Source organism: Procambarus clarkii, chromosome 20 (assembly GCF_040958095.1).
Source record: "Procambarus clarkii isolate CNS0578487 chromosome 20, FALCON_Pclarkii_2.0, whole genome shotgun sequence".
NCBI lineage: Eukaryota > Metazoa > Arthropoda > Malacostraca > Decapoda > Cambaridae > Procambarus > Procambarus clarkii.
The window spans coordinates 23,593,187-23,619,426 of NC_091169.1; the positions used below are offsets into that span (position 1 = coordinate 23,593,187).

Here is a 26,240-nt window from a genome sequence, read left to right on the forward strand (position 1 = left end):
TTCGTTCCCATGGTGCAAAGATCTGGTACAACCCCCCCCCCCCCATGCAGAAGAATTCCGGTGAGGGATGAGGTAGTTTGAGAGGTGGTGGGGGGGGGGGCTAGGTAGTTTGAGAGGTGGGGGGGGCGAGGTAGTATGAGAGGTGGAGAGGGACGAGGTAGGGGGGGCGAGGTAGTTTGAGAGATGGTAAGGGACGAGGTAGGGGGGGGGGCGAGGTAGTTTGAGAGGTGGTGAGGGACGAGGTAGTATGAGAAGTGTGAGGGTCGAGGTAGTGTGAGTGGTAGTGGGGTTTGCGGCTTGGCGATGCTCATGTGTCCGCCGCTCCTCCCACATTTTTGTAAACAACATTGTGTTGCGTCTATAGTGTTGTCGTCCGCTGCCAGTCCCTACCCCTGGCAGGTGCCCCAGTGACCCTGGTCCGTCACGGCCGTCCGTGTGGTAGCCCCGAGTGTCAGATATGTTGTAGAGGAGAGAGGGAGAGAGAGAGAGGATGCTGCCCGGTGGAGTGATCGAGGAGAAGAGGGACTATGTGACCTTGTCCCTGCCAGCGCTGCAGCAGAGCTCCACCAGACCGTCTCGCTCATGGCGCCGGGTCAGTACACCACTTTATATCTCACCTCACTACATTAATTGCCTCCAGCATTTGCTCGAACCACCTCCTTCCCTCTATTTTATTTCCCACATGATCATTTTCCTTGCTGCATCTTCATCTGCACCCACTACCATACTCCTACATCTGTCTCCACCACCAGTCTTCACCACTAATGCATGGCAAAAAACAGATCATCACTCAACAACATAAGAATTAAGAAAACTGCATATGGCCTATTTGGCCCATATGCGGCAGCTCCTATTTATATCCACCCAAACACTTTCATGTGTGTGTAACCTATGATTGAAACAATCAGGTAATCCCATGTCTTATGTTGCCAGTAAAAATTAAAAGTCTACTTGGCGATCGTCCTGCTCACCCTCCTCTATGCTTGGGAGACCTGCACTGTCAATAGTCGCCATGCCAAAAAGCTAAACCAATTTCATCTGAGCTATCTGCAGGAGCTGAGGATTATAAGGCAGGACAAAGTGCCAGATACAGACATTCTTGTACAGGCTGGCACAACAAGCATCCACACTATGCTTTACAAGGCTTAGCTTAGAAGGGCTGGCCATATTGTGTCCATGCCCGATGAATGACTGCCCAAGAAGATGGTCTATGGTGAACTAAAACACAATATTTTCTCATGGAGGACAAAAGGAGAAATGTTTGAGTAATGAACTGAAATGCGGAAATGTTAGAGTAATGAAAAAAAAAAAGTTCCCATAAGGAATAATGTAACTTTGATTAATCCATTCTAGACCACAAAAATAAATATATTAATGCAATAAATAAATGAAATTAATACTAACACAGTACACACTACCTGCACTTAGGAGAGTTGATGGCATATGTGGAAGGTGGTGAGGCAGAGAATGAGAGATGTTATTCTTTGGTGTGGGAGTCCCTTACCTTTATCACAGCTTTGTCAGGGGTGATATTTTTCAAGAAAACTTTGCACTTTTCTCTCATTTTGCACACATTTCTTTTATTAGAGAACTAGATTTAGGCACATCAAACTCGGTAGCAAGAGCAGACATGCGGGCTCCACTTTCATGTTTTGCTATGAGTTCTTTTTTCATCTCTGTCATGGTTCTAACTAATTTTCATTTTGTTTAGCTCTTATCACTAACTTTCTTAGGTGCCATGGTTACTTACCATATTTACACTAAGAATATAAAAAATATCCAAGAAAGTTTAGAGAAGTCTAGTGGTGTTGTGCACTGAATGACAGCTATGACGAAACTGACGCATCAGGGATGTGTGTTTACGTCAGTGCCGAGCAAACGGATACCGAACACAGCGTCCGAGTGCTGAAAAGTTTGAGTTTGTGAGTTGTTCGAGTACCGAGGTTCCTCTATATAGTAAACAACAAATGCCCCAGGATAGAGCCTTGGGGCATTCCGCTTTAATGGTTTTCCATTCTGACTAAATTCCATGTATTGTATACTAACTCTTCATTTCCTTTGATATAACCATGCCCTTATCCAATTTAAGATAGCACCACTATTACCATGAGCCTCCATTTGACTGGCTGCTGTGGGTTTTTTTTTCAAGTCTTGAGAGTCCGTTCTTCATGACTGCAACAGTGGCCTTTTTTGACCTTGCTTGGTGACTACATTCTGGTGCCTTTATTGCCTCCGACACTAGGGTTGGTGGACCACATGACTTCCACATGCTGGTGGAGGTTCTTTATTCTTGTGTTGGTGCAAGAGGTATTCACTGGGTAATTTTGGCCAGGTCTCTCCTTTTTATGGGTTTCCCGTTTCCTTTTCCTTGTTTTATGTATTTGCAGCAGCAGCTGCCATGCCCAGGTTATTTGCACAGATCTTGCTGATCATGGATGCTGGTTTTATTGCATATCTTCATGCATCCAGCTTTTCATGTTGGTTGTTCTCCAAGAGTTCACTTAGTCGCTATCGCTGTTGATCACTTAGTTGCTTTCCTGATTTTTCACTTCCCCATTCTCTCCTCTTCTTGGAGGAGAGGGTTCTGCAGGATTTGACAGAAGGTGGGAGTCTTTATTTGGCTGCTTCATTAAGTGCAAATAATGGCAGCATACAATATATAAACTGGCAATTTAACAAATATTAGAATGGCATTCAGAAACCTCACTACAGTACAAAGCCTTCATCTGACCAGTCCTAGAATGCACAGCACTGGCATGAAATCTACATCTTTTGGAGCACATGCTGCCAATTTGAAAAGTCCAAAGGTTCACAACAAAGCCCCAAACAAAGAGGTCTAAGCTGTGAAGACTGGTTAAGAGAACTTAAGTCAAATAACTCAAAAGGTGAGAAGGATTAGAAGGAATTTGATCACCATATACAAAATATTTTTGGGGATAAAAATGGTGGACTAGGATAGCATTTATAAATTGAAGGTAAATAGGACAAGAGGATATGAGTGGAATATGGAGACATGGAAGAGGGGAAAGAGAGGTGAGGAAGCATTTGTACGCAGCAAGAGGGGTCAACAAGTGGGATAAATTGAAAGTAGTAGTAGGGAAAGTCGCCTACAATTGCAGCTTCAGGATGAGATTTAACAATGAAATAGGACAAGAATAATTTAGATGCACCAAGTACATATAGCTAGACGACGAGATAGAGCTAGATCTCGCTTCATGTAGACACTTGTAGGTAAGCAAAAGTCCATCATTTAACTTGGAAGTAATTATTGTATGTGAAATATATCCGGAACAAAAATTTATATATTTAAAAGGGACTAGAAAAGTTTTGAGGGAGTTCTTGATCATTTGGGTTTGACCGCATTATACAAAAATATATCTCATTGTAATGTATTCATCAGTCTATGGTTTGCTATAGGCAACAGCTTTACTGATATAGTTGTCACCAGGTCAGTCTGGCACTGGGCTGGGCTAGGCTGCAGGAGTAGAATATTTTGAAATATGCTACAGGTAAACCACATGTTTAATCGGTATAAAAATTTATTTGATTTCTTGTAGTTTTAATGCATTTTTAGAATCACATCTGTAGCCCATCTTTTGGGTTTTGAATAATTTCCCCTGTTCTTTCCTGGTCCAGGTTTAGACTTGGCATTAATTTAACTGAAGCATTTTTCAAATGGTGAGCAGAATGATGTCGAACATCATGAACTGAAATTCCATCAAGACATGCAACACCATAACTACCCCACATCATATCCACACCACAACCACCCCACATCATCATAGTAACACCACAACAACCCCACATCATCATATCCACACCACAACCACCCCACATCATCATATCCACACCACAACCACCCCACACCATCATATCCACACCATAACCACCCCACATCATCATATCCACACCATAACCACCCCACATCATCATAACCACCCCACACCATCATAACCACACCATAACCACCCCACACCATCATAACCACACCATAACCACCCCACACCATCATAACCACTCCACATCATCATAACTATTCCACAACCACCCTATATCATTGTAACCACACTAAACCTTTCTCATGAAGGCCACATGAAAAGGATATTATCAGTAACATATGCAAGGCTGGTTTACATAAGAACTGGCTTTTTAATTTGGGTAAGGAATCATTTAAAACATTGTCATATAGAGTAGTTAACAAATTAAATGCATTAGGAAGTGATGTGGTGGAGGAATACACCATACACAGTGTCTTTGATACAGCCCAGTAGGCTTAGGAATCTGTACACCAGTTGATTAACAGTTTAGAGGCGGGACCAAAGAGCCGAAGTTCAACCCCACAAGGACAATTAGGTGAGTAAACAGGACGCACATACAGGACACTCAACACACCCACATGGTGCTGAATACCTGACCATTTGCAGTACCTGGGCCCCAGCCCCTTCGAGGTGGGGGGGGGGATCACTTGAATGTTGACCAAACCACTCCCTAGAAAGTGAAGGGGCGACGACGTTTCGGTCCGTCCTGGACCATTCTCAAGTCGATTGTCACAATCGACTTGAGAATGGTCCAGGACGGACCGAAACGTCGTCGTCCCTTCACTTTCTAGTGTGTGGTTTGATCAACATACTTCAGCTACGTTATTGTGACTCCTCGTCTGCATCACTTGAATGGTTGGGGATTGAACGCCGACCTGCATGAAGCGAGATCGTCGCTGTACCGTCCAGCCCATGTGGTGGGAAAAAACAGGAAGCTGCTGCAGATTGTGCATTTGGGACAATCTGCGTACATAAGAAGATTGCGGGAAGTGGTGCGACTGTTAGTATAAAGATCATTTAGGGAATATGATAATGGTTGAAGAGGCGGTAGAGAGAGAGGGAGTCCCAGCTGAGTGAGGGTGGACTTCACACACACACTGACAGGGAAGCACAACGGTTCTGGCTGCTCACTGCCTCACCACCACCATCTAAGGGCCTCTCAAGCATGACTACTGAACTACAACACCGCTTCCTGCTGGTGAGTCTCATGTTCAAGTTGAATGCTAAGAACACAATTTTAAACTTTAACTTTGCTAGTTGGTTAGGCACTGTACTCACCTAGATGTGCTTGCAGGGTCGAGCTAGGCCCCTAGCCCCGCCTTCCGAAGGTTCTTACATTAATACAATGACTCGTATCTCACACTTGCATCATACAGTACTGTATTTACATTTAAAATTTTAAATCGAAACTGTATACAGTATAAGTAATGGAGATTTGAGAGTTATTCTGTAAAAACCTTAGGTTGGTTACACACAGAAATCACAGTAGCGTGATGCATCAAATGAACAAAACAAATAGATTTGACCTTAGGTTGGTGACCTTGGGAGAGGTGATCTCATTGTCGGAAGCAGGAAGCCTCTTTACACTTATCGAGGTTGCCTTAACCGAAGACTGACTCTCCCCAGGATGCAACTGACAGTAGTCGCTTAACTCCCAGATACCGATTTCGTGGTAAGTGAGCGTTGGCAAAGGTGTAGGGAAACTTGGCCGAACGTCTCCCTCTGCCCGAGAATCGAACGAAAGTCCCAGTAGGTTGAGAGACAGTTGAGATAACCAGTGCGCAGGCACTTGCAGTTCAACATTATTTGTATGCCTACTAAATGAATTTAAAAATATTCAGGTCAGAAAAGGTTGGGTATGTTTCCTATCATATATATATATATATATATATATATATATATATATATATATATATATATATATATATTATATATATATATATATATATATATATATATATATATATATATATATATATATATATATATATATATTTTTAGGGGTACCACCACTGGTTTAATTAAAGGGACCCACATCCTCGAAGAAGAAAATAAATAGTGTTCAGAGAAGACCTTGTGGATTCTCACTGAATACTTTAATCTTTTCCTCTCCTACCACCCCTAATATATATATATATATATATATAATATATATATATATATATATATATATATATATATAATATATATATATATATATATATATATATATATATAATATATATATATATATATATATATATATATATATATATATATATATATATATATATATATATATATATATATAATGCACGCTGCCTGTCCCCAACAAAATGAAATATTACATTATTTCAGCCCCCCCTTCCTCATAGATATATCTGATAAAATGTTGAATATTGGGCATGTCAAGGATTGGTGGTTTACATGCAATGTTCTCATGTTCTCGATAAATCGTGAAGGAATTTTGTAATTGTATAAACTCAACTTAGGTACATAAATGCGTTAGTTTTTTAGGGAGTTTGTAAAAACTTCTCCCAACCCTTGCGTGTGGAGTACGGTTGGCGGCGAGGGTCCCGGACCTGTGGTGTCGTGTGGTCACTGTATATGGCCCAGAGTAGTGGTGTCGAGTGACCTCTCCCCTCACTGTATGTATTTTACGTGTTATTTGTCACCATTTGTCACCACCAGCTAGGCACACGTGGCCTCCATGGTTTAGTATCGGGGTTTGTACCTAGACGGGGTTCTGGGAGTTGTTCTACTCCCTTGTGACTGCTTGTCCAACAGGCTGTTCCTGGGGGTTTAGACCTGTAAACATGTATGGTGGGTTTATATATAAGGCTATAGGTTATATATAAGGCTGCCACAATAGCTTAATGACCAGCCAGCATGTATACTTTAGTCCTAAGCATACCCAATAGTAAGCTGTGTATATGTACACAGAAACAGGCCACACCTATGGGTGTAATGGGCTTATAATGTCGCCAAACGAATGTCGTGGGTTAGTGTAAGGGGGGGGGGGGGGTAGAAATAGCCTAAGCTACTCTATCCCTTTGAGATGTATTTATTGCTTATCTCAATAAACATACTTGAACTTGTGGGTTAGTGACGTTGTGCGGTGGATTATGTGTGTCTTTTCAGTAAGGTCTGTCCTGAAACTGTTTAAATTAGATAAATAGATTGATAGATTTTTATTCAGGTAAAGGTACATACATTGAAGATGAGTTACAAACATAATGGTGGAATTTAAAGATAGAGCTAGTACATACAATACCTAAAGCCACTAGTACGCATAGCGTTTCGGGCAAGGAAACGCCAATAAGTGACTGCTCCGATAGTCTAACCCATGACTAAGAAGACTGATAAGCCAAACAAACATCTAGTGCCCAACAACGGTATTACATATGTGCTGAGAATAGGTTACAATAATATAGGTGAAACCAATAACCCAACCCACATGAAATAAGAAAGTGATGAGATTTCAGACCGTCCGACTTCGACTATTTAACCATATCATACCGTCGACCTGAAAGGTAAGTTCACTGTGGTTACACACACAAATCATAATAGTGTGATGCATCAAATGAACAAATCCACAAAGGCCGTGACGAGGGTTCGAACCTACGTCAGAGAGGATCCCAGAATTGCGTAAACCCGGTTAGTGTCTCTGAGAGGCTGCAGGACTCGCGGTAGGTCAGGATGATTTCCCGGTTGCAATTTAGTTACGATGTCGTAGCTCAGTCGACGGCAGCGTCTGGGATCCTCTCGGAAGTAGGTTTGAACCCTCGTCACGGCCCTTGTGGATTTCTTCACTGTGGTTAGTTTACCCGAGTAAATTACATTTTCTTTTCTAACTAGTGATAAGTCACCCAGTTACTGGCCATCATTCCAAGGTTATTGTCGTTGGCCTCGCCGCCAGCTAGCCTAGGCGCGGGAAACTGAAGGCACACGTCTTTTAATATTTTACGTACCTAAAATACACTTTTTTATTAAATATAAATAAATATATAAATATATAAATTATATTTAAATATAAATTATCGTTTAAATATAAAAGTTAATATATTTATCTCACAAGTACTATAACTCATTTCATTTGATATTAACAGGAATGGGAAAAGTTCTTTGTATTACAATACTTGCCTTTCGCTTACTAACACTTCACTAAACATACCCATCCACATGGAGTGGTCGGTGGAAACTACCTTACTTCTTGCAGGGACGACGATCGATCCCAGAGTGTCCAAAGTTGGACACTATTGGGCACCATTCCTTCACCTTGTCCTCACATCCCATACTGTGGTCATACTGGCATCGAACATTCTCCTCATAATGCTCTTACCTTCAGTAAGCACGTATCCGGCCATCAGCCACTTCAAGGTTCTGCTGTAGGCCTCGGACCAAGAGTTTCCATACCTGATCAACCAGGTTGTGATTCGTACGTCAGGGTGCGCGCAGCCGCGTCCAACAGCCTGGTTGATCAGTCCAGCAACCAGGAGGCCTGGTTGACGACCGGGCCGCTTGGACGCTAAGCCCCGGAAGCACCTCAAGGTAACCCGTTTGTGGGCTACTAACCTTATGCGCTGGATTATTTAGGTTTTCAATGATTTTCAATAAAACTTATAATTCTTGATAATACCAATAAAAATATAAATTTTAATTGTTAGGGATTTTGCTTTGCTTTACAAGTTTATTTAAACAAGAATAAAGGTTCCGATAATGTGTAGAGATTAATTTGATCAAGAACCATGTTGAGTTAGGAAAGTGTGATGTAAAAAGGTTTGGTGGTGGCCACTTGTGGAAAACCATCACGCAACATTGCCACACAGCGGGCAACACTCACCCACCAACTCTCAACAAAACACCAGTCACATATTTAACACACAGAGTTCGACATATTTAACAAGTGTAACTCATTTCTAATCCCGTTAAAATACACTTTCCTCACAATTTGCAGAAGTAAGGAAAGGAAGACTTAAGTTATAAAATGTGGAAAAGCCGAAATGGAGTGGTTTATGCCCCAGCGGTTATCGGGAGAAGCCTACAGCTGTGAATGGTCACATGCAACTGGGCAATATGTCATCGTCAGTGCTTGTGTCCGCCAACCGCTGATTTGAGCGTCCTTGGGAATGTTTCTAGTTACCAATGTGTTCCATCCGGCATGCTCTCCTTCACTGCAGTCCTACCTCTCACTTCTTCCCCAAAATTTGATCCCAATTTCTCTCTCTTTGTGACAGTTACAGCCCCGCTCCTGTGCCAGGTAAGTCTATTACGGGCTCACCATAGCCCGTGCTACTTGGAGCCTTTTGTTCCCAGTAGCGAATCTTAAACAACAAAAACAACATTCTCATTGCTCTTGTTTCGTCAACAGTGTATCGGTGAGGGAGTGAATGAGTGGGTGAGGGAGGAAAGGAAGGAGGGAGGGAGCGTCGGGGAATGAGGGAGAATGTGAGGGGTGAGTTAGTGTGTGAGAGAGAGCAAGTCTCTTACCTACTGCGTACAAGAGTATAAAAATGAACACATACATGTATTATACCATGTACAACATTCAGCTTGTAAGCCATTTTGTATGTGTGTACTTCCCCTAAATAAAGATTATCATGATCATTATGACATAATAGATGACCGAGTACACTTGGCAAGAATGTAAGGCTGGTGAGGAATGAGAGCTGCTCCTGTGTCTGCTCCTCGCAATGACGGCTCGTTTACCGTTTTTAAAAACTGTGTACAGTATATGTTTAGATTTGGATGTTGACCAGACCACACACTAGAATGTGAAGGGACGACGACGTTTCGGTCCGTCCTGGACCATTCTCAAGTCGATTGTCAACATACTTTAGCCACGTTACTGTGACTCATCGCCTGCTTTAGATTTGGATGTACTAGCTTAGGTTGCGTAAGGTTAGGTGGGTTTTACAGTCCGTTGGTGACCCGTCTTGCCTACCATGCGTACTACTCACCTGAAATTGAAATAAGTTTATTGAGGTAAAATACACACAAAGGGATGAGGTAGCTCAAGCTATTCTCACCCCGTTCAGTACATCGTGTTAATACATACATATAAACACATCACAAACAATAAACATATTACCAAACATTCTGAGAGATAAACATCTACATTTCCTACTATTCACCTAGTATCCACATATCCCCATGACCCTGCTTGCTCCACTCCTGGCTACTCTCTCTCCTCCAAACACGCGAAGTCCGCTACTCTGTCCCTGTAGCAAATGTTTTCGTCCGTTCTTATTCAGGTAAAGGTACATACATTGAAGACGAGTTCCAAACATAATGGTGGAATTTAAAGATAGAGCTAGTACATACAATACCTAAAGCCACTAGTACGCATAGCGTTTCGGGCAAGGAAACGCCCGCTAAGTGAGTTACTCGATTTTTTGTTTAAGTAGAAAGCATTTCCTGATGTGATAAATTGTGTAATGCTTGCTAATAGAGTGAACCTAACTTTGTAAAATTTCACTTTTATATCGATGCAAATATGGGAATGTTTGCTGCTTTTGGTAAAGGTTAATGGAAATGTGATGCAAATAGAGAGGCGCTGTTTAAGAGGTCAGCAAGTGCAGTAAATATTAAAATCTGGCAGTTAACTACTAGATATAAAGCAAGTTAATATGCAGGGGAGACGGGTCTCACAGTGATTACCTATATGAGGTTTACAGTATAGAGCTGTAAGTAATTGCACAACTTTAGTGGTGTCTTGGTAGGATGGTCTCTGGGGATCTCTCCTCATCATCAACACATCTGGTTAGTTCCGCGGGGGTCCGAGTTTGATGCTTTACCTGTGTACAGTTGTTTAGTATTTACCGTACACGGTAATGATAACATAGCAACGTAACGACACAACTATGTTCATGGACTATATACACGATATCTTGCACTAGTTCCAGGAGTTTGACTAGAGTTATAGATCGTATAAATATTGGCATGCATGTGTAGTCTGTGTGTGTTGCATGTGTGTGTGTATTCATCTAGTTGTATTCATCTGGTTGTGTTTGCGGGGGTTGAGCTTTGCTCTTTCGGCCCGCCTCTCAACTGTCAGTCAACTGTTTACTAACTACTGTGTGTGTGTGTGTTTGTACAGCACGACCTTGCTCCTTGCACGATGGTTCAAATGGTTGGACGACGTTCCTCCAGTCCGTCCCCACACCATAAGAACATAAGAACGAAGGTAACTGCAGAAGGCCTTTTGGCCCATACGAAGCGGCTCCTATTTAATGTCCTATTAAATATTCTGTCCTATATAATGTCCTATTCACTATGTCGTCCTGTTACACCCATGTCAAATGGGCGTTCATCAAGCATATAAGCCACCACTGATGAAACCTATACATCTTTTCTCAATCATGTAAGCTATCGTTACATTTATTAAACAGTTTACGAGCTTTCAAACTTCACAACCCAAAGTTATTATTGTTATAAACAACTTCAACGTGCCCTGGAGCAGTTAAACTGATTAATAAATTTAAACAAATCCGCCATGATTAAGGAAAGATGTACAGGTTTCTTAAGTGGTTAGGTAAATGCTTGAGGAAGCGTGGCCCAGGTCGTAATCGTGGGCTAGGGAGGAAGCCAAGGAAGCTGAGACAAGATTCGTCTACCTACGAGAACATGATCGCCATCGATTATGACGAGTTAGTCCCTATTTATCAAACAGTTTACGAACCATAAATGTTGGAAACGCCTGCGAAGTCATTCTCGACCCAAACTCATTGTCGTTATAAATAATCTCATATCTGTAAGGTCGTAAATTGTTGTGGCTCGGTCGATGTAGGAGATTACGGTATCCATGTGATTGAGAGCTGCCAGGGCTAGGAACTAGTTTCAGAGTACTTGCGTGTTCATTTAAGACTTCCGTACCTCTGTCTTGAACAGATACTGATAAGGCCGCCATGATCTAGAGTTTACGAGGTTGTCCTCGACCTAAGGTTATTATGCATGCCCTCGTAGTGTATCGAACCTCGTAAACTGCTCAGTAAATCCCGACTAAGGAACAGTGATGGAGGAACTAAGTATAGAGCTCTTAAATTGGCTCGTAAGTGCTCCATATATTGGTGGCCAAATGTCGTAACGATTGTATATCCTAATGAGGAAGTAGATGTGATTGTTATATAGTGCGGCGTGTAGTGTGAAGGTGTGGAGAGTGACGAGGTTGATTATTGTGGCCAGTTGCTGTAGTAGCGGTGGAAGCCGTTCAATGCCTTCACGTTGACGTGCACAGTTGAGCAGGCATCAGTCACCCATGGTTGTGCATGACGACTCTACTTGCCGTACCCTCCCCTCCCCTTGCTATGACATTGTATTGTGTTTATTGCACACTGGTTTGACAACTTTTTAAAGCTTGCCTTCACACTGAGAACATCCACCGCGTCCCTGCTCCGTTATAACATATACGGCCGCAGGGCACCCCCGGACACCTGCCTCCCACACACCGAGACGCCCACACCTCCCACGCACCGAGACGCCCACACCTCCCACGCACCGAGACGCCCACACCTCCCACGCACCGAGACGCCCACACCTCCCACGCACCGAGACGCCCACACCTCCCACGCACCGAGACGCCAACACCTCCCACGCACCGAGACGCCCACACCTCCCACGCACCGAGACGCCCACACCTCCCACGCACCGAGACGCCCACACCTCCCACGCACCGAGACGCCCACACCTCCCACGCACCGAGACGCCCACACCTCCCACGCACCGAGACGCCCACACCTCCCACGCACCGAGACGCCCACACCTCCCACGCACCGAGACGCCCACACCTCCCACGCACCGAGACGCCCACACCTCCCACGCACCGAGACGCCCACACCTCCCACGCACCGAGACGCCCACACCTCCCACGCACCGAGACGCCCACACCTCCCACGCACCGAGACGCCCACACCTCCCACGCACCGAGACGCCCACACCTCCCACGCACCGAGACGCCCACACCTCCCACGCACCGAGACGCCCACACCTCCCACGCACCGAGACGCCCACACCTCCCACGCACCGAGACGCCCACACCTCCCACGCACCGAGACGCCCACGCCTCCCACGCACCCAGACGCCCACGTTCATGATTGACCGTATCTTTTAATTGGTTTAACATATTTGTATCACTGTATTCTTCGGCCCAGTACACTGTTCTTGTAAGAGTTTTGAGCGATATTTGTAGTGTGGATGTCACGTCTTTCCCTCAGACACTTCTTGTTTGGTCCACAACCGTGCACAACGCCCCTGAATTCAAATATAAAATTTTTACTCATAAATGTTTGCACTTTTACAGTAGTTTCATAAAATTACAGTACACTATTCACATGAGAGGTGGTGGTGATTGCACTGTCCAAGGTGAGATAATTATCAGGTGGGCTCCCTAAGCCAGGATAACTAGCTATCACCTGGAAGCGATTTGCGAGGGTTGAGAGGAGCCGGGATATGAGGATTAAATAAAGAAATTGTGCCCAATCACTTTGACCATGACGCTAATAATTGGGCAGGTGTGAATGAGAGCCTCAGGTCGGGCTCGGGGAGTAGCACTCTGGAGAACCCCTATCCCTCCTCCTCCAGGTGAGTAAGTAATTATCAAAAGAAGGCACCAATCCCTCCTGCAGGTAAACCATACCTGCCTGGCACGGGCCAGTCAGTGGACCTGCTGCGTGTTAGGTAAGATAGGGGGAGCCAGCCTCTAGTCCAAGGCCAGGATTCATCAAACATTTACGCAACTTGTATCTCCCTCTTCAGTTCTTGTGGCTTTGTTTACATTTCTTAAATAGTTTCAGCTCCGAAACATTACGACGTTTATAATAATAATAACTTTGGATTGTGACGTTTGGAAGCTCGTAAACTTTAATAAATGTTAGGAAACCCGTCATGATAAAGGGAAAACTGTACATGTTTCGTAAGTGATTGCGTAAATACTTGATGAATGGTGGTGTAGGAGGCCAGGTACCGTACTGTGTTGAGGCGGTGGTGGCGAGAGACACTTGGCACCTGTCGTGGCGCCTGGTGGCGGTGGCCTCAGTCACTGCCTTGCGGGAGTCAGTGTTGCTGGGGTAGCGGGAGAGGCAGCACCTCGTCCTGCACCTCCCGGGGCTCGCACATTACTCGTGCACATCTTGTTTGCTCACTGGATGCGCTTGAGCATTTTTTTGTATGGCTTAGAAAATGCGGGTGTGTTGTGAGGCTTCTGTTTAATGTTGGCAGTGGGTGTTCAACATCCCAGACAAGTTTAGGTAGGTGGAAATGGGTTTGTAGCGAATATTTTTCTATGTATGATACTGTTAGTGCTCTAGTGTCTGACCCTCTTAGTGGTGGGAGGGGGGGGGGCGTGCACGTTAGTAATTAACCCGTGTACAACCCTGAATGTACAAGTGTGAAGAACAACAATAAGATCGGAATTAGGACCAAGTACACATTCGCAAGCAGAATTTCTGATGATTTTAATTACAAATGAAATAAAGGATCCCCAGGCACCAGGGGCGGAAGACACGTGGGCAGCGATACTGGTGGACACTACATGTAAGTACTCCCTCAAACATGCTTTACTGCAGACAACACGGAAAGGGTTGAGGATAACCAAGCAACGTAGACCTAGAGTAGAGACGATAACAAGATGAAGTACGATTGCTTCAAGTGCTTGAAGAGCAGACTGAATGACAGAAAATTGCTCCTCCTATTGTTTAGTGTACTGGCAGCTTGCCAGCGATCACTGCACCATAACGGCTTCAGAAGGGGACGAGACTATAAGCGGGAGAATAGACGAACTACTGTCTACTTTCAGTACAGTTGGAGAATGAATTCGAGGGGAAGACTAAATAAGATGGAGAATGTTCATAAATGTACAAACGCCACGAATAAATACAGATGATTAATGATAGAGATATACAAGTAGAGCAAGGTGGATCAACAGACTGTGCAAGGAAGCAAAGACACGAGAAAAGAATGCATGGAAAGTAGTGAGCAGAGTACTAAGGCAAACACAGAGGCTGTAAGAAGAGTCGGGAGAAAAACAGGCAGATTGTGAATGTAATAACAGCCTTACGGAAACAACAGCCTTAGCTATTGTACAACAGCATAAGAAAACAGATAACAACCAACTTACCAATCTCAGAAGAGGAGATACCGTCACAGAGTGACAACGACATGTGTGAGCATTGAAACAAAAGGTCCCACAGGCGTCAGAAGACCAGTAGAGGCAATATCTGTTGTCACCATTACTTATGAAAGAGGCAGTTGGGAAATTATGTAACCTATTGTCTACTCTATAATACATTAGTGAACGAAGACCTTGCAGATTACCTCGAAAACTACAACCATGTTGCCAGTATTCAAGGAGACACAGGATGTCCTAAACTACACTTGTCACACGTGCATCATTCCCTGCAAAGTATGGGACACAAAATGACTAGTTGTACAGTATCTGGAGAGGAATACTTCATAACGGGGTTCAGGAATGTAAACCATACCTGGCAATCCTCTTAAGTCAGTGACAAGTCACCAAGGTCAGGCAGGAGAGAGAGGTCCAGGTGGGCTACATCTTCTTATGACTTACACGGTCAATAAGCCTTTGTTCCTCATGAAAAACTGATGCATAAAGGGGTGAATCAGGCCGGAATAACTGGGAAGATACTTCACTGGGCATCAGAGTACCCAGCGAATAGGAAGCAGGGTGACCGGCCCATTGACAGGAATTAATAAGGTGAAAGTCCCAATGAGAGGAAATATCAGGGTGAAGGGCCCAGTGAGAGATTATTAGGGGTGACAAGGCCCAGTGAGAGGAAATATCAGTGTGAAGGGCCCAGTGAGAGATTATTAGGGGTGACAAGGCCCAGTGAGAGGAAATATGAGGGTGGAGGGAAGTGGTAAGCGGAGTCCCAAGAGTCCCACAGGGCTGGGTCCTTGAACCTCGACTGTTCCTCATATACGTGAAGCGACCTGCCGAGGAGGCCAGAGCTTGTATGGAAATGTTTGTATATGATGGGGGAAAAAGCAATGAGAAGGTTACGACTGACGACGACTGCACGATATTGCAGGAAGACTTAAACAAGTACTCACCTAATTGTACTCATCTAATTGTGCTTGCGGGGGTTGAGCTTTGGCTCTTTGGTCCCGCCTCTCAACTGTCAATCAACTGGTGTACAGGTTCCTGAAGTGTGGTCAGAGAAAAGGTTACAGAGGCACATAAACGGGCGCAGGACCCGAGCTTCAAATTTCATATAGGTAAGCAAGTTCTTATTAGTCTTGATAAGATAATATAGGATATATAATCTTAAGGATATAATTTTAATCATTGGGGTGGAGGGGTAGGGAAATGGGACGCGCTGGAAGCACCTGTCATGAAAGCTACTTTGACTCGCAACTCCAAGAGCAAGAATGGCGGGAGTGGACCGTTGGGACACATTCCCTCTCCTAGGCGAGAAAGCGCGCGCGCACTGACCTCCATATTCACACTTTCCGCTGAGGATGCAAAAAACCCAAGGCTGAGCGTGTTTGGTGCTGTCTTGGCCCACCTCTAGTGCACACCAGTGAAAACGTGCTGTGTGTACACGCTCCCCTCCACCAACACCAACACCAACACCAACACCAACACCAACACCAACACACACACACACACACACACACACACACACACACACACACACACACACACACACACACACACACACACACACACACACACACACACACACACACACACACACACACACACACACACACACACACACAGACAGACAGACAGAGGCCGTCACACCAGTCTGTTCACTTGATTTGTCACTCCGTAAAATATCCAACCTAGGTAACCTAATCAGAAATTCCACGAACCCAAGCAACCTAACCTAATATAACCTAGTCTGTTATATAGAAAACATATTTGCCAACTTTTCATAGTAGGTTGTACTTGTAACGTTGGTTACCATAAAGTAAAACAACGCCACCTATTAGTTGAGAGAACAGTTGTCCTAAAACCATAGAAATTACCCGAGTTTACCAGATTTTACTTTATATAATATATGCTATACTGGGCCTAGTAATATGTGCTATACTGGGCCTAGTAATATTTGTTTTTTAGCTTGATTTTTTTTGGACAAATTAAATGTACAAAAAAGTGGTGTACTGGTGGTCCATCACTACATATTGGTATTTTCCCTCAACAAGTTACTGTAAGCACTATCGTTACATGAGGAAGGGTTGTGATCTGCTTACCCTGTGTAATGTTGCATTTACAATATAAACTGAATTTTGACAATGCCTACATGCTGAGGTAAGCGTAACCAGAGGAGAGGCAAACCTGATTATATAACCTTGAAGGGCTGCATGGCGCGTCCTGTAGCTCGATACTGGTGTATGGCCAGGTCGCGTGGCCCGTGGCCAGGTCACGTGGCCCGTGGCCAGGTCACGTGGCGCCTGGCCAGGTCACGTTGTGATAGGTGCAACACCAATGAGATAGCCTTGGACTGACCTTTTACGGTGGGTGGCGCCCTTCACTCCCACGCCAGACACCTTTCACTGCCCACCTTCACTTTCTGTATTTCCTTCCTCAAATTACCACCAACAATTAATCTAATAAGTTCCCACTAATTAATTTTTAGGCCACTAATTCATATTAAGCAAATTATACCGAGTGTCCTTGAGACCAATGAATGTATGTACTGACAAAGTAAATAAGATACGCAATCATGGACCATTCCTTGATTGTTGAGTATTATTGTATACTTCTATGATGGTTTCTTGTCAGGTCTATGCAAATTGTACGCTGAATATAATTCACAGGATCAGGTTTTGGGTCAAAGTTAGGGAAAGACGGAAATCCTACGGAATTGCGTCATGGGTGTGAACAGTGTTCTTGTGACCAATAAGAGTTGACTGATCAAAGGCTCGTCACGTGGTTCATGACGAGCATAGCGTGACTGCATAGCGTGTAGTACTTACAGTAACCATGTAGACCACCATCCATATATTGACGTAATGGACAATTAAAAAGTAGAATTTGGTACTGTTGAATTTGGACACACCGGAAAAGGCTTTGTATTTGTGGCTTATAAAACCTAACTTAACTATCCTAGACCTATACACGCTGAGGCCTGATATAGTATATAGTTCATATATGTGCTATACACTGGTTAAAATGGAAGTGCCTTTCATTTCAACCAGTGCTGCACTAAATAAAGAAAATGACCACTAAGAGTGACAGTGAAAACAACTGTTTCCTGTGAGCCCTTGAATTTGACAGATGGTTGACATTAAGGAGCCGGTCGGCCGAGCGGACAGCACGCTGGACTTGTGATCCTGTGGTCCCGGGTTCGATCCCAGGCGCCGGCGAGAAACAATGGGCAGAGTTTCTTTCACCCTATGCCCCTGTTACCTAGCAGTAAAATAGGTACCTGGGTGTTAGTCAGCTGTCACGGGCTGCTTCCTGGGGGTGGAGGCCTGGTCGAGGACCGGGCCGCTGGGACACTAAAGCCCCGAAATCATCTTAAGATAACCTCAAGATGACCCTTAAATACAAGCTTATTGACCATTGTTCTTGTATGCTTCTCTTAGCCCAGCATTAACAAATAAGCCACACGTCATTAGACCCGTATGGTTGACATTAAACACTAAACTGTAGAATGTGTCTAGCAACAGTCCTACAGCACGCCTTTTCCTTGATATAATAAGTCACTCCCTTACACAGCACTGGTTATCATAGCCACGAAAGACATGTGCACACTCACTTGCTGCTAGTGATGCAGTGATGGTCGGCAACTGTTGCTGACCCGACATGTGGGGAGGTTGCAAAATAGGTGTTAAACCAAGCCAGCAACTGCACTTTGTTGCAGGAGTGAATGTGTAACATTCGACAAGCCAGCGACTAGTACAGTGTTACAAGATTGAATGCATAACATTCGGGGTAACCAGCATCTGTCACATTCTTGTTCTCGTGGCTGCATGGTTGATGCACCTGACATGGCTGGATGGTTGATGCCCCTGAGATGGCTGGATGGTTGATGCCCCTGACATGGCTGGATGGTTGATACTCCCATGGCTGGATGGTTGATGCCCCTGGGGCTGGATAGTTGATGCTCTTGTGGTTGGATGGTTGATATTCCCATGGGTGGATGGTTGATACTCCCATGGATGGATGGTTGATACTCCCATGGATGGATGATTGATGCCTTCGTGGCTGGATAGTTGGTTGATGCTCCCATGGCTGGAAGATTGATGCTCTCATGGCTGGATGTTTGATGTTCTCATCGTTGGATGGTCAATGCCCTCATGGCTGGATGGTTGATGCACTGATAGCTGAATTATTGATGCAGAAAACATTTTAAGGTTGACATCAATATGAGTTGATGGGTGGTCCAACACTCATGGCTTGCTAGGTTAACATGAGCAAACTTTGGGTTTTGATGACTTTAGAGCTTCTCCTTTTGTTCTCCACTGTACTTATATTTAAAAAAAAAAAATGAAAATTACATGCTTTCAAATAGAGGGTGCATTCCCGTGCATACTACCGGGATCCATGTAGATGGGCCCGGTAGTAGTCGGGTTTGTTCTCGACTCAAAATTGAGAATTCCGGGTTCGAATCCCAGGCGGGACACAAATGGTTGGGTGCATTTCCTATCACCTCATGGTCCTGTTCAATTAGCAGTAAGTAGGTACACCCCACCCAGTTAGCTTGTGGGGTTGCATCATGGGGGAGGGAGGGCTCGATACAGTATAAGCATTATATGTATAAATACACACTAGGAGAGGCCAAGTGTCTGGTCATTACACTTTAGCGAATCCAAAATTACTTGTAATTTGGTTTTCTGAATATTTTGGCTTTTAGGCTGTTTAATCAGCCCATCCACTTAAGGTTCCACAACGTCAAGAAAACAGTTAATTTAAAGTGTCCTCTCCTAACCTATCAGACTAAGCCAGAGGACCCAAAACAGGACAGTACATCACTTTTGCGAGCCGTTTCCATTTTCTAGTACGTCACTTTTTGGCCTTGGGAACGCATACAAGCGAAAAGCAACATTCTTTGTAGGAGGACAGGTTGGTTTAATACCAATTTTTTTAGATTTTTCTTGTTAAAAATAATACAATATATACTATACAGTATTTCTGCTTGTTTTGGCACAAATAATATATAAACAAATATTTTTTGTGCATTAAATAAGGAAAAGTTATTCATTTTTTCACTTACATTACTGATATTACCAATATTACTGTTGCTAAACGGCATGGTTTCAGCTCAGAAATAATTATGCATACTACGAAAATTTGGTGAAAACAGTTGCAGCAAGAGGTCAGCCAGATGTGCACACATGAAAATGGCAATGGTGGCACTTGTGCACTTGTAGTTGAAACACCTAGGAAGAATGTCACAAATACTTTTGTAGAATTTATAATGCACAGTACACACATAATAAAAGATTTCTTAAATATAATTTATTTTGAATATTTAAGAATAAAAAACAAGATTAGCAACAAATAAGAAAATAGATATGATTTGATGGAAATTACTTTGACTTGCCTACAATCTGTATTTCATAGTGTTCTTCTGGAATCTGTTTTTCTAAGGGGGAATCCAGTCGACAGATTTAATTAGTAATTTAGAATGACCCATTATATGGAGTTCTGGAATTTGGAGGATGCACTATTCCAGTACTAGTACACTGTACTTTACATGTAGACTTGGAATGAAATGCCAGTTATTAATGAAGCAAAACTGCTTCTTGTTAGCTGGTTCCTCTCTCAATTATAATATGGTTATCCAATGTTATCTATGGTATGTATTTTATTATTTTACTTTGTTTCAGCGGTGGAACCAGCTGCCTCGTCTGCAGCGAGTGGTGTTATTAATGCTGGGAGTGGCGGCCATTGTGGCCCTCACCTATGCCATTGCCAGCCATGCCGAACCTTCTGCTGCGCCTGCAGTTTCTCAGTCAAACTATCAACAGGTGAGCTAATTTTCATTTGAACCTCCACCAGTTATAGGCTGGAGTTCCTTTTGTTGTATTTAGTTTGTGTATATATATATATATAATATATATATATATATATATATACTGTATATATAATGTCATATCTAAAAATACATACTTGGAGGTTCACATACAGTATCTGTTTACTGTGTATATATTAAAAAAGAAAGGAAGAAAAACACTTATAGCCTTTCTCCATGTAGGAAAATAACTTGACGCCGCCTCCGTTATTGCCTCATCCCCCCGATAACCCGCAAGAAAAGTGAGTATATTTTGACTGATGTTTGTTAAATATCAAATAGAAAGTGACTATACCCTCATAATATCAAATAGAATTGGCTAGGCCATATTTAATATAAAATGTTAGAATAGTGTAGTAACATGCCAATGACAAGGAAATTAAGTGCATTAGTTACTCGTGTAGTATCGTATCAAATTTAGTAGAAAGCAAAATTGACTTTTCTGACTCCCTCCATGATGTACAACTTAAAATAATTTATTATAGAGAAGAAGTAGTTGAGAATGAAGAGTATGCCAAGAAAGATGCCATCAAAGAAGGAAGAGATCAGATTGTTCCTCCCCCGGGACTTCCACAAAAAAGTATGTATTATTAATTACTGAAGGTGCAACTGTCTCATGTATTTATCCCAATGGTGTTTGATGCTTATAAAGCTTGTCCATTTGTTTGTGTAGGGGAGACTTACCACCACTTTGCAGCTGTATATGACACGATGTTGCTAATTTCAGATATTGAGTGAAATACAGGTGATTGTGCAGTCAATATGCCTGTATTTTTTGGTTTAGTATTGAGTATAATTCAAAGTTTGTATTTTCTAAGAATTTGCAAAGCATTTGTTACTACTCTCAAATTGATTTTCAGAGGCTTTATTTCATTATCAGAAGAGAAAGGCATTGGTTATTATCTGAAGTATATTTACATAGTTATTTTTAGATGATTGATATACTAATAAGCATTTAAATAATTATAACATGTGGTAAGTGAGGGCACAAAATATGTCTATACGATATATATAAATGTAAGTACAGTATTTCTACATGTACAAAAGATATCAAATGTAAACATAATATAAAATTGTATGTTATACTGTGTATTAACAGGAACGGCAAGACAAGAAGCAGTTGTTGCAGCCATGAAACATGCTTGGAAAGGCTATAAGACATATGCATGGGGTCATGATCATCTCAAGCCGATATCAAGAACACGAAATGATTGGTTACGCCTTGGGCTCACACTTGTAGATGCGCTTGATACTTTGTGGATTATGGACCTCAAGGAAGGTGAGTTTAAAAGTGTGTACAAATTCAAGTGATCTAGGTGCTTCAATAGAGGTATTTTTAACTTTCTACTTTGCAAATTAAAGGAAAGGAATTGGTATTGTTCCCAAGTTTTGTTTAGAATTAATAACATGAATTCAGTGTTTTAAATTTTGTAGATTCCCACTCGAATGCAACAATACCTAATTTTCATTCTGGTAGAATGGTTTCCATATTCATTTCCAGAAGAAGTAAATGAAGATTTCTAGCAGACTAAGTAAATGCATTTGCTGGACATAAAATTTAAACTGATACTTATTTTTTGTTGTGTACATATACAGTATAAAAATGTACTTTCTGGATGAGCCTCTCCCCCCCCCCCCCCAGTGGCTCCCTAAAGCTATTTTGCTGAGATTGCACCATACTAAGAGTCATGTCAGTCATGGAAGTACTGTTTGACCTACCAGGTACCAGAGCCAGGGCCTTGCCCCCTCATAGATGTGCAGGGAGCAGGTGACACTACACCACCCCATTATGAAAAGCTTTCAGAAAACCAGTGAAGCTTTACAAACAACTGGAGGGTTCACAGAAAATGAAGCCTTGAAACTGCCAAACAACTCCGCAAGTGATTCACAAACAAAGAATTCACTCAATTAAATCAAAACTTGTTAGTACAGTACTGATTACCACTGCTAGGCATCCTGGCCCCACCTCGCAGCCGGGTTCCCTGACCAATCGGTTCTGTTGCTGATGTTAAAGTGGGACGTTCCCACTTGTAATGCTCCAATCTGTCAGTGATGGGGCTTCAAGCTAAGTGCTAGCCATCCTTGGGCTGTGTTTGTCCTATGCGGGTCAATTGCTTATTGTCAAGTTCTTTGTTTTCGTGTTAGCTTCACGTACATATTTTCTATCTGGCTTGTTGTGTGGGCTTGGCTTTTATTGCATTTCAGTTTGCATGTGCTCAGGGAACTTACCTTCCCTGGGTCCCCACAAACACTGCCCTTGCATAGTCAGAGTTATCTTCTCTGGTGTGTTCAGTTCACCCATGAGAGGCCAAGCGACCAAAGTGGAGAGCCTGGCCTTGCACTAATCATGAATCCTCGATTCCTCTGTTTGGGTTCTTGGCTAGGATTAATTTTAATTGTGATAGGGTACACTGGGGTTCGTGTGTTGTTTATTCGGTATGTATAGTCTCCATTCATAGTTTAGTTGTTTTGGCTGCATTTAGCGACTGTTCTTCCGAAGAGCCCCAGCACGTGGGGTTTATACTTGGTTAAATCTAATGAGCCTGCAGTTTACCCTTGGGCCTATGGTATTTGCAAATGCATGGCTTTGGTCACTGTCTTCTTCATACCTGGGCAGATATTTGGGTTCTGGGGTTTTGGCAGTTAAGAAACCCAGTATTAAGTGTAATAAAATGCCTCTGATGGAGACCCAGTGGCTCCCTGATTCTCTCCTGCCCTTCCAAGTTCATCAGTGGGTTCATCAGTTCTAGAACTGACTTGGGGAACCTGGTGAATGCAGGAGTCAGGCTGCCTAGTGGTGGTGATCGGTACTAACGAGTTTTGGGCTAGGTTGAATGGATCTCTTGATCCATGGGAATCGTTTGCCAAGTTTAGTGGTTTTGAGGCTTCATTTTCTGTGAACCCTCCAGTTGTCTGTAAAGCTTCACTGACTTTTTGGTTGCTTTCCTGATGTAGTAGAGAATTATCACTAGCTACCTGCATCCCTGTGAAGTGGCCAGATTCTGGCTCTGGTCTCCAGTAGGCACACCAGAACTTCCATTACTGATGTGACCCATTAGCATGGTGCAATCTTAACAATATAGCTCCAGGAGGTACTGGGGCTCTACCAGAAAGAGGCATTTCATACCATTCAATGCTCGTTTTTTTCTGGCAGGTTCCTCCCCACAATGGGAAATAGAACTGTGATAATGTTACAAATATTAAATTAATGATCAAGAAATAGGAGTGCAGATATGAGAGGGGTAGATAGAAGATAACATTAAAGATGAAGGTTTTGTTGGTCATATCTTCATAATGGCAAACCTAACTAATAAATAGTCTTACCCTTGTGAATGATAACAATCTTACACAGAGTTCAGCGAGGCACAAGAATGGGTTTCAACACAGCTTCACTTCAACTTAAATCAAGATGTCAACTTGTTTGAGACTACCATACGGGTGTTGGGTGGTCTGCTGTCTGCTTACCACCTCACCAAGGAGCAGGTTTTCCTTGATAAAGCTGTAAGAAACATTTGTATTTTGTTCTGTTTTATTTTTGTTAGGAAAACTTGCTGGCTTTGTTTTTCTTATATGAATCACTTGATCACAGTGAAAGTGATGGGGATATTATTTCTTTTGAACCAAATGGCTCAATTTGCTCCACAGTTATTTCATTTTGGTTTTACAGGGAATTTCATACATCAGTATGTTGTTGGATTCCTTGCAAAAAAAATAACTTTGTAGAGCTCAAGATTATAAACATGTACGATATTAAAATTGCACGCTATTGTCTTGCAGGTTGACTTAGGAGATCGATTAATTGCTGGATTTAACAGTGGTTCAGGTGTGCCTTATGCTGATGTAAACCTCTACTCCAGAAGAGCCTCTAAGCCGAAGTGGGGACCAGATTCCTCTACCTCAGAAGTAACAACTATTCAGCTGGAATTTCGTGATCTGTCACGTATCACTGGAAACCCATCATATGAGGTTAGAATACTTCTATTGTATTTATAACCAATTCTATATATTGTATTCCATATATTCACATACATTGTAAATTACATGTCAGTGAATTAATTTTTGTGCAAGATAATTTAGAAGCCAAAAGTATAATTAAATTCTTAAAATTCCTGATCATATAGGCTTCTTGTATCATTTGACAGTTTCTTGCTGTTCATCTGTAAATCTTTCAGTAATGAAACAATGATGTCACTTGGGCATGATGTAGTGAATGGAATAATTGACCCATAAATGTTTTAGACGAAGAAATTTTCAACTTAAGCATTTATCTTTAAATGTATGAAGATGAAATTTAAATGATCTATTTCTTACTTTTAACTGTACTGTATTTATGATCCTGAGAATGAACCACCTTATTTATGTATTGAAAAAGTTACTAGATTTAAAATTGATGGTGCTTAATTATTTAACAGTGCATGTGACTGATAAGGAAATTTGTTTTTTCAGGAAAAAGTTAACTTTGTCAGTGAGCACATCCACAAATTACCCAAGACCGAGGGTTTGGTTCCGATTTTCATCAATGCCCAGACTGGTGAGTGGCGATCACACTCTACTATCACACTAGGAGCCAGAGGGGACTCCTACTACGAGTACCTGCTTAAACAGTGGATCCAAACTGGCCGCACCAAAGATTAGTAAGTTACATATTGTAGTGTTGTATAGGCTCTGTTTTATAATTTTTTCCGTGAATGTATATGAGAACAAGGGGCAAAACTTAGAATAGTTTTATGAGAGGAAATTAATAATTTATAATACAAATCAGGATAGATAGAATTAAAATGATTGGTGGGTCATACTCTGTGGAAAGAAGGTCATCAATAACCTAATTAGTTCCCTATAATAGGAGGATAAAATTAAAAATAGAAAACTTGAAGTTGCCTGTAAAAACATTAAATCTCAAAATCTTAGGGGTTGATCTAAATGAAATTATTGACATACTGAATGTGCATCTCAGGAATATCATTTCTAAATGAGAATACTGTATCTATGCAGATGTGCATGCTAGAGATGATACTAAAAATGTTATTACTGAAGTAGGAATTTATTAAGAGCACCATAGACATTATCTCACGAAGCAGTAGATGACTATTGGTGTTGTGGTGCTTGTTGAGCCTCGATATTTTATAGTTTTAATGAAGATGAAAAAAAGATCCAATACATGTGTAAGTGTATTATCTTTTTTTCACCTTCATTCTAATACTGTGGTATTGTAGTAAGTTTTTCTATAATTTGAATGATGTGACAAATACACAATTGATTGCTTTCTCTTTTTTGTTATCTGTCTCCAGCATTCACAATATCATATTACACTCCAGATTCATTGATGTTTTCCCACCTCAAAAATGTGTGACACATGGCATGTATGTGTTGAAGTGCTAAATAAGATACTGTATGTCTTGGTTCAGAATTGGACTCGTCTAATCAAATTGTAGCCTATGTCGAGGATTCACTGCCTCCT

General features: G+C 42.2%; 1 protein-coding gene across 3 annotated transcripts in view; it reads left to right on the forward strand.

Annotated features, from left to right (window-relative positions):
- Positions 1-260: 260 nt before the first annotated feature.
- The window catches only part of alpha-Man-Ib (alpha-Mannosidase class I b), a 35,548-nt gene continuing 9,568 nt past the window's right edge, over positions 261-26,240 (forward strand). Inside the window, exons 1-8 of one of the 3 annotated variants that reach the window (XM_045738147.2) lie at positions 261-592; positions 20,598-20,738; positions 20,966-21,024; positions 21,268-21,362; positions 21,882-22,061; positions 24,135-24,283; positions 24,560-24,748; positions 25,229-25,416. In XM_045738147.2, coding sequence (XP_045594103.1) covers positions 491-592; positions 20,598-20,738; positions 20,966-21,024; positions 21,268-21,362; positions 21,882-22,061; positions 24,135-24,283; positions 24,560-24,748; positions 25,229-25,416 — 1,103 coding nt within the window. In that variant the 5' untranslated portion in view covers positions 261-490. Of the gene's footprint in view, positions 593-4,872; positions 5,017-13,833; positions 14,042-20,597; positions 20,739-20,965; positions 21,025-21,267; positions 21,363-21,881; positions 22,062-24,134; positions 24,284-24,559; positions 24,749-25,228; positions 25,417-26,240 lie in introns of those variants that run through there. The other 2 variants (XM_069327712.1, XM_045738148.2) reach the window with 2 other exon arrangements.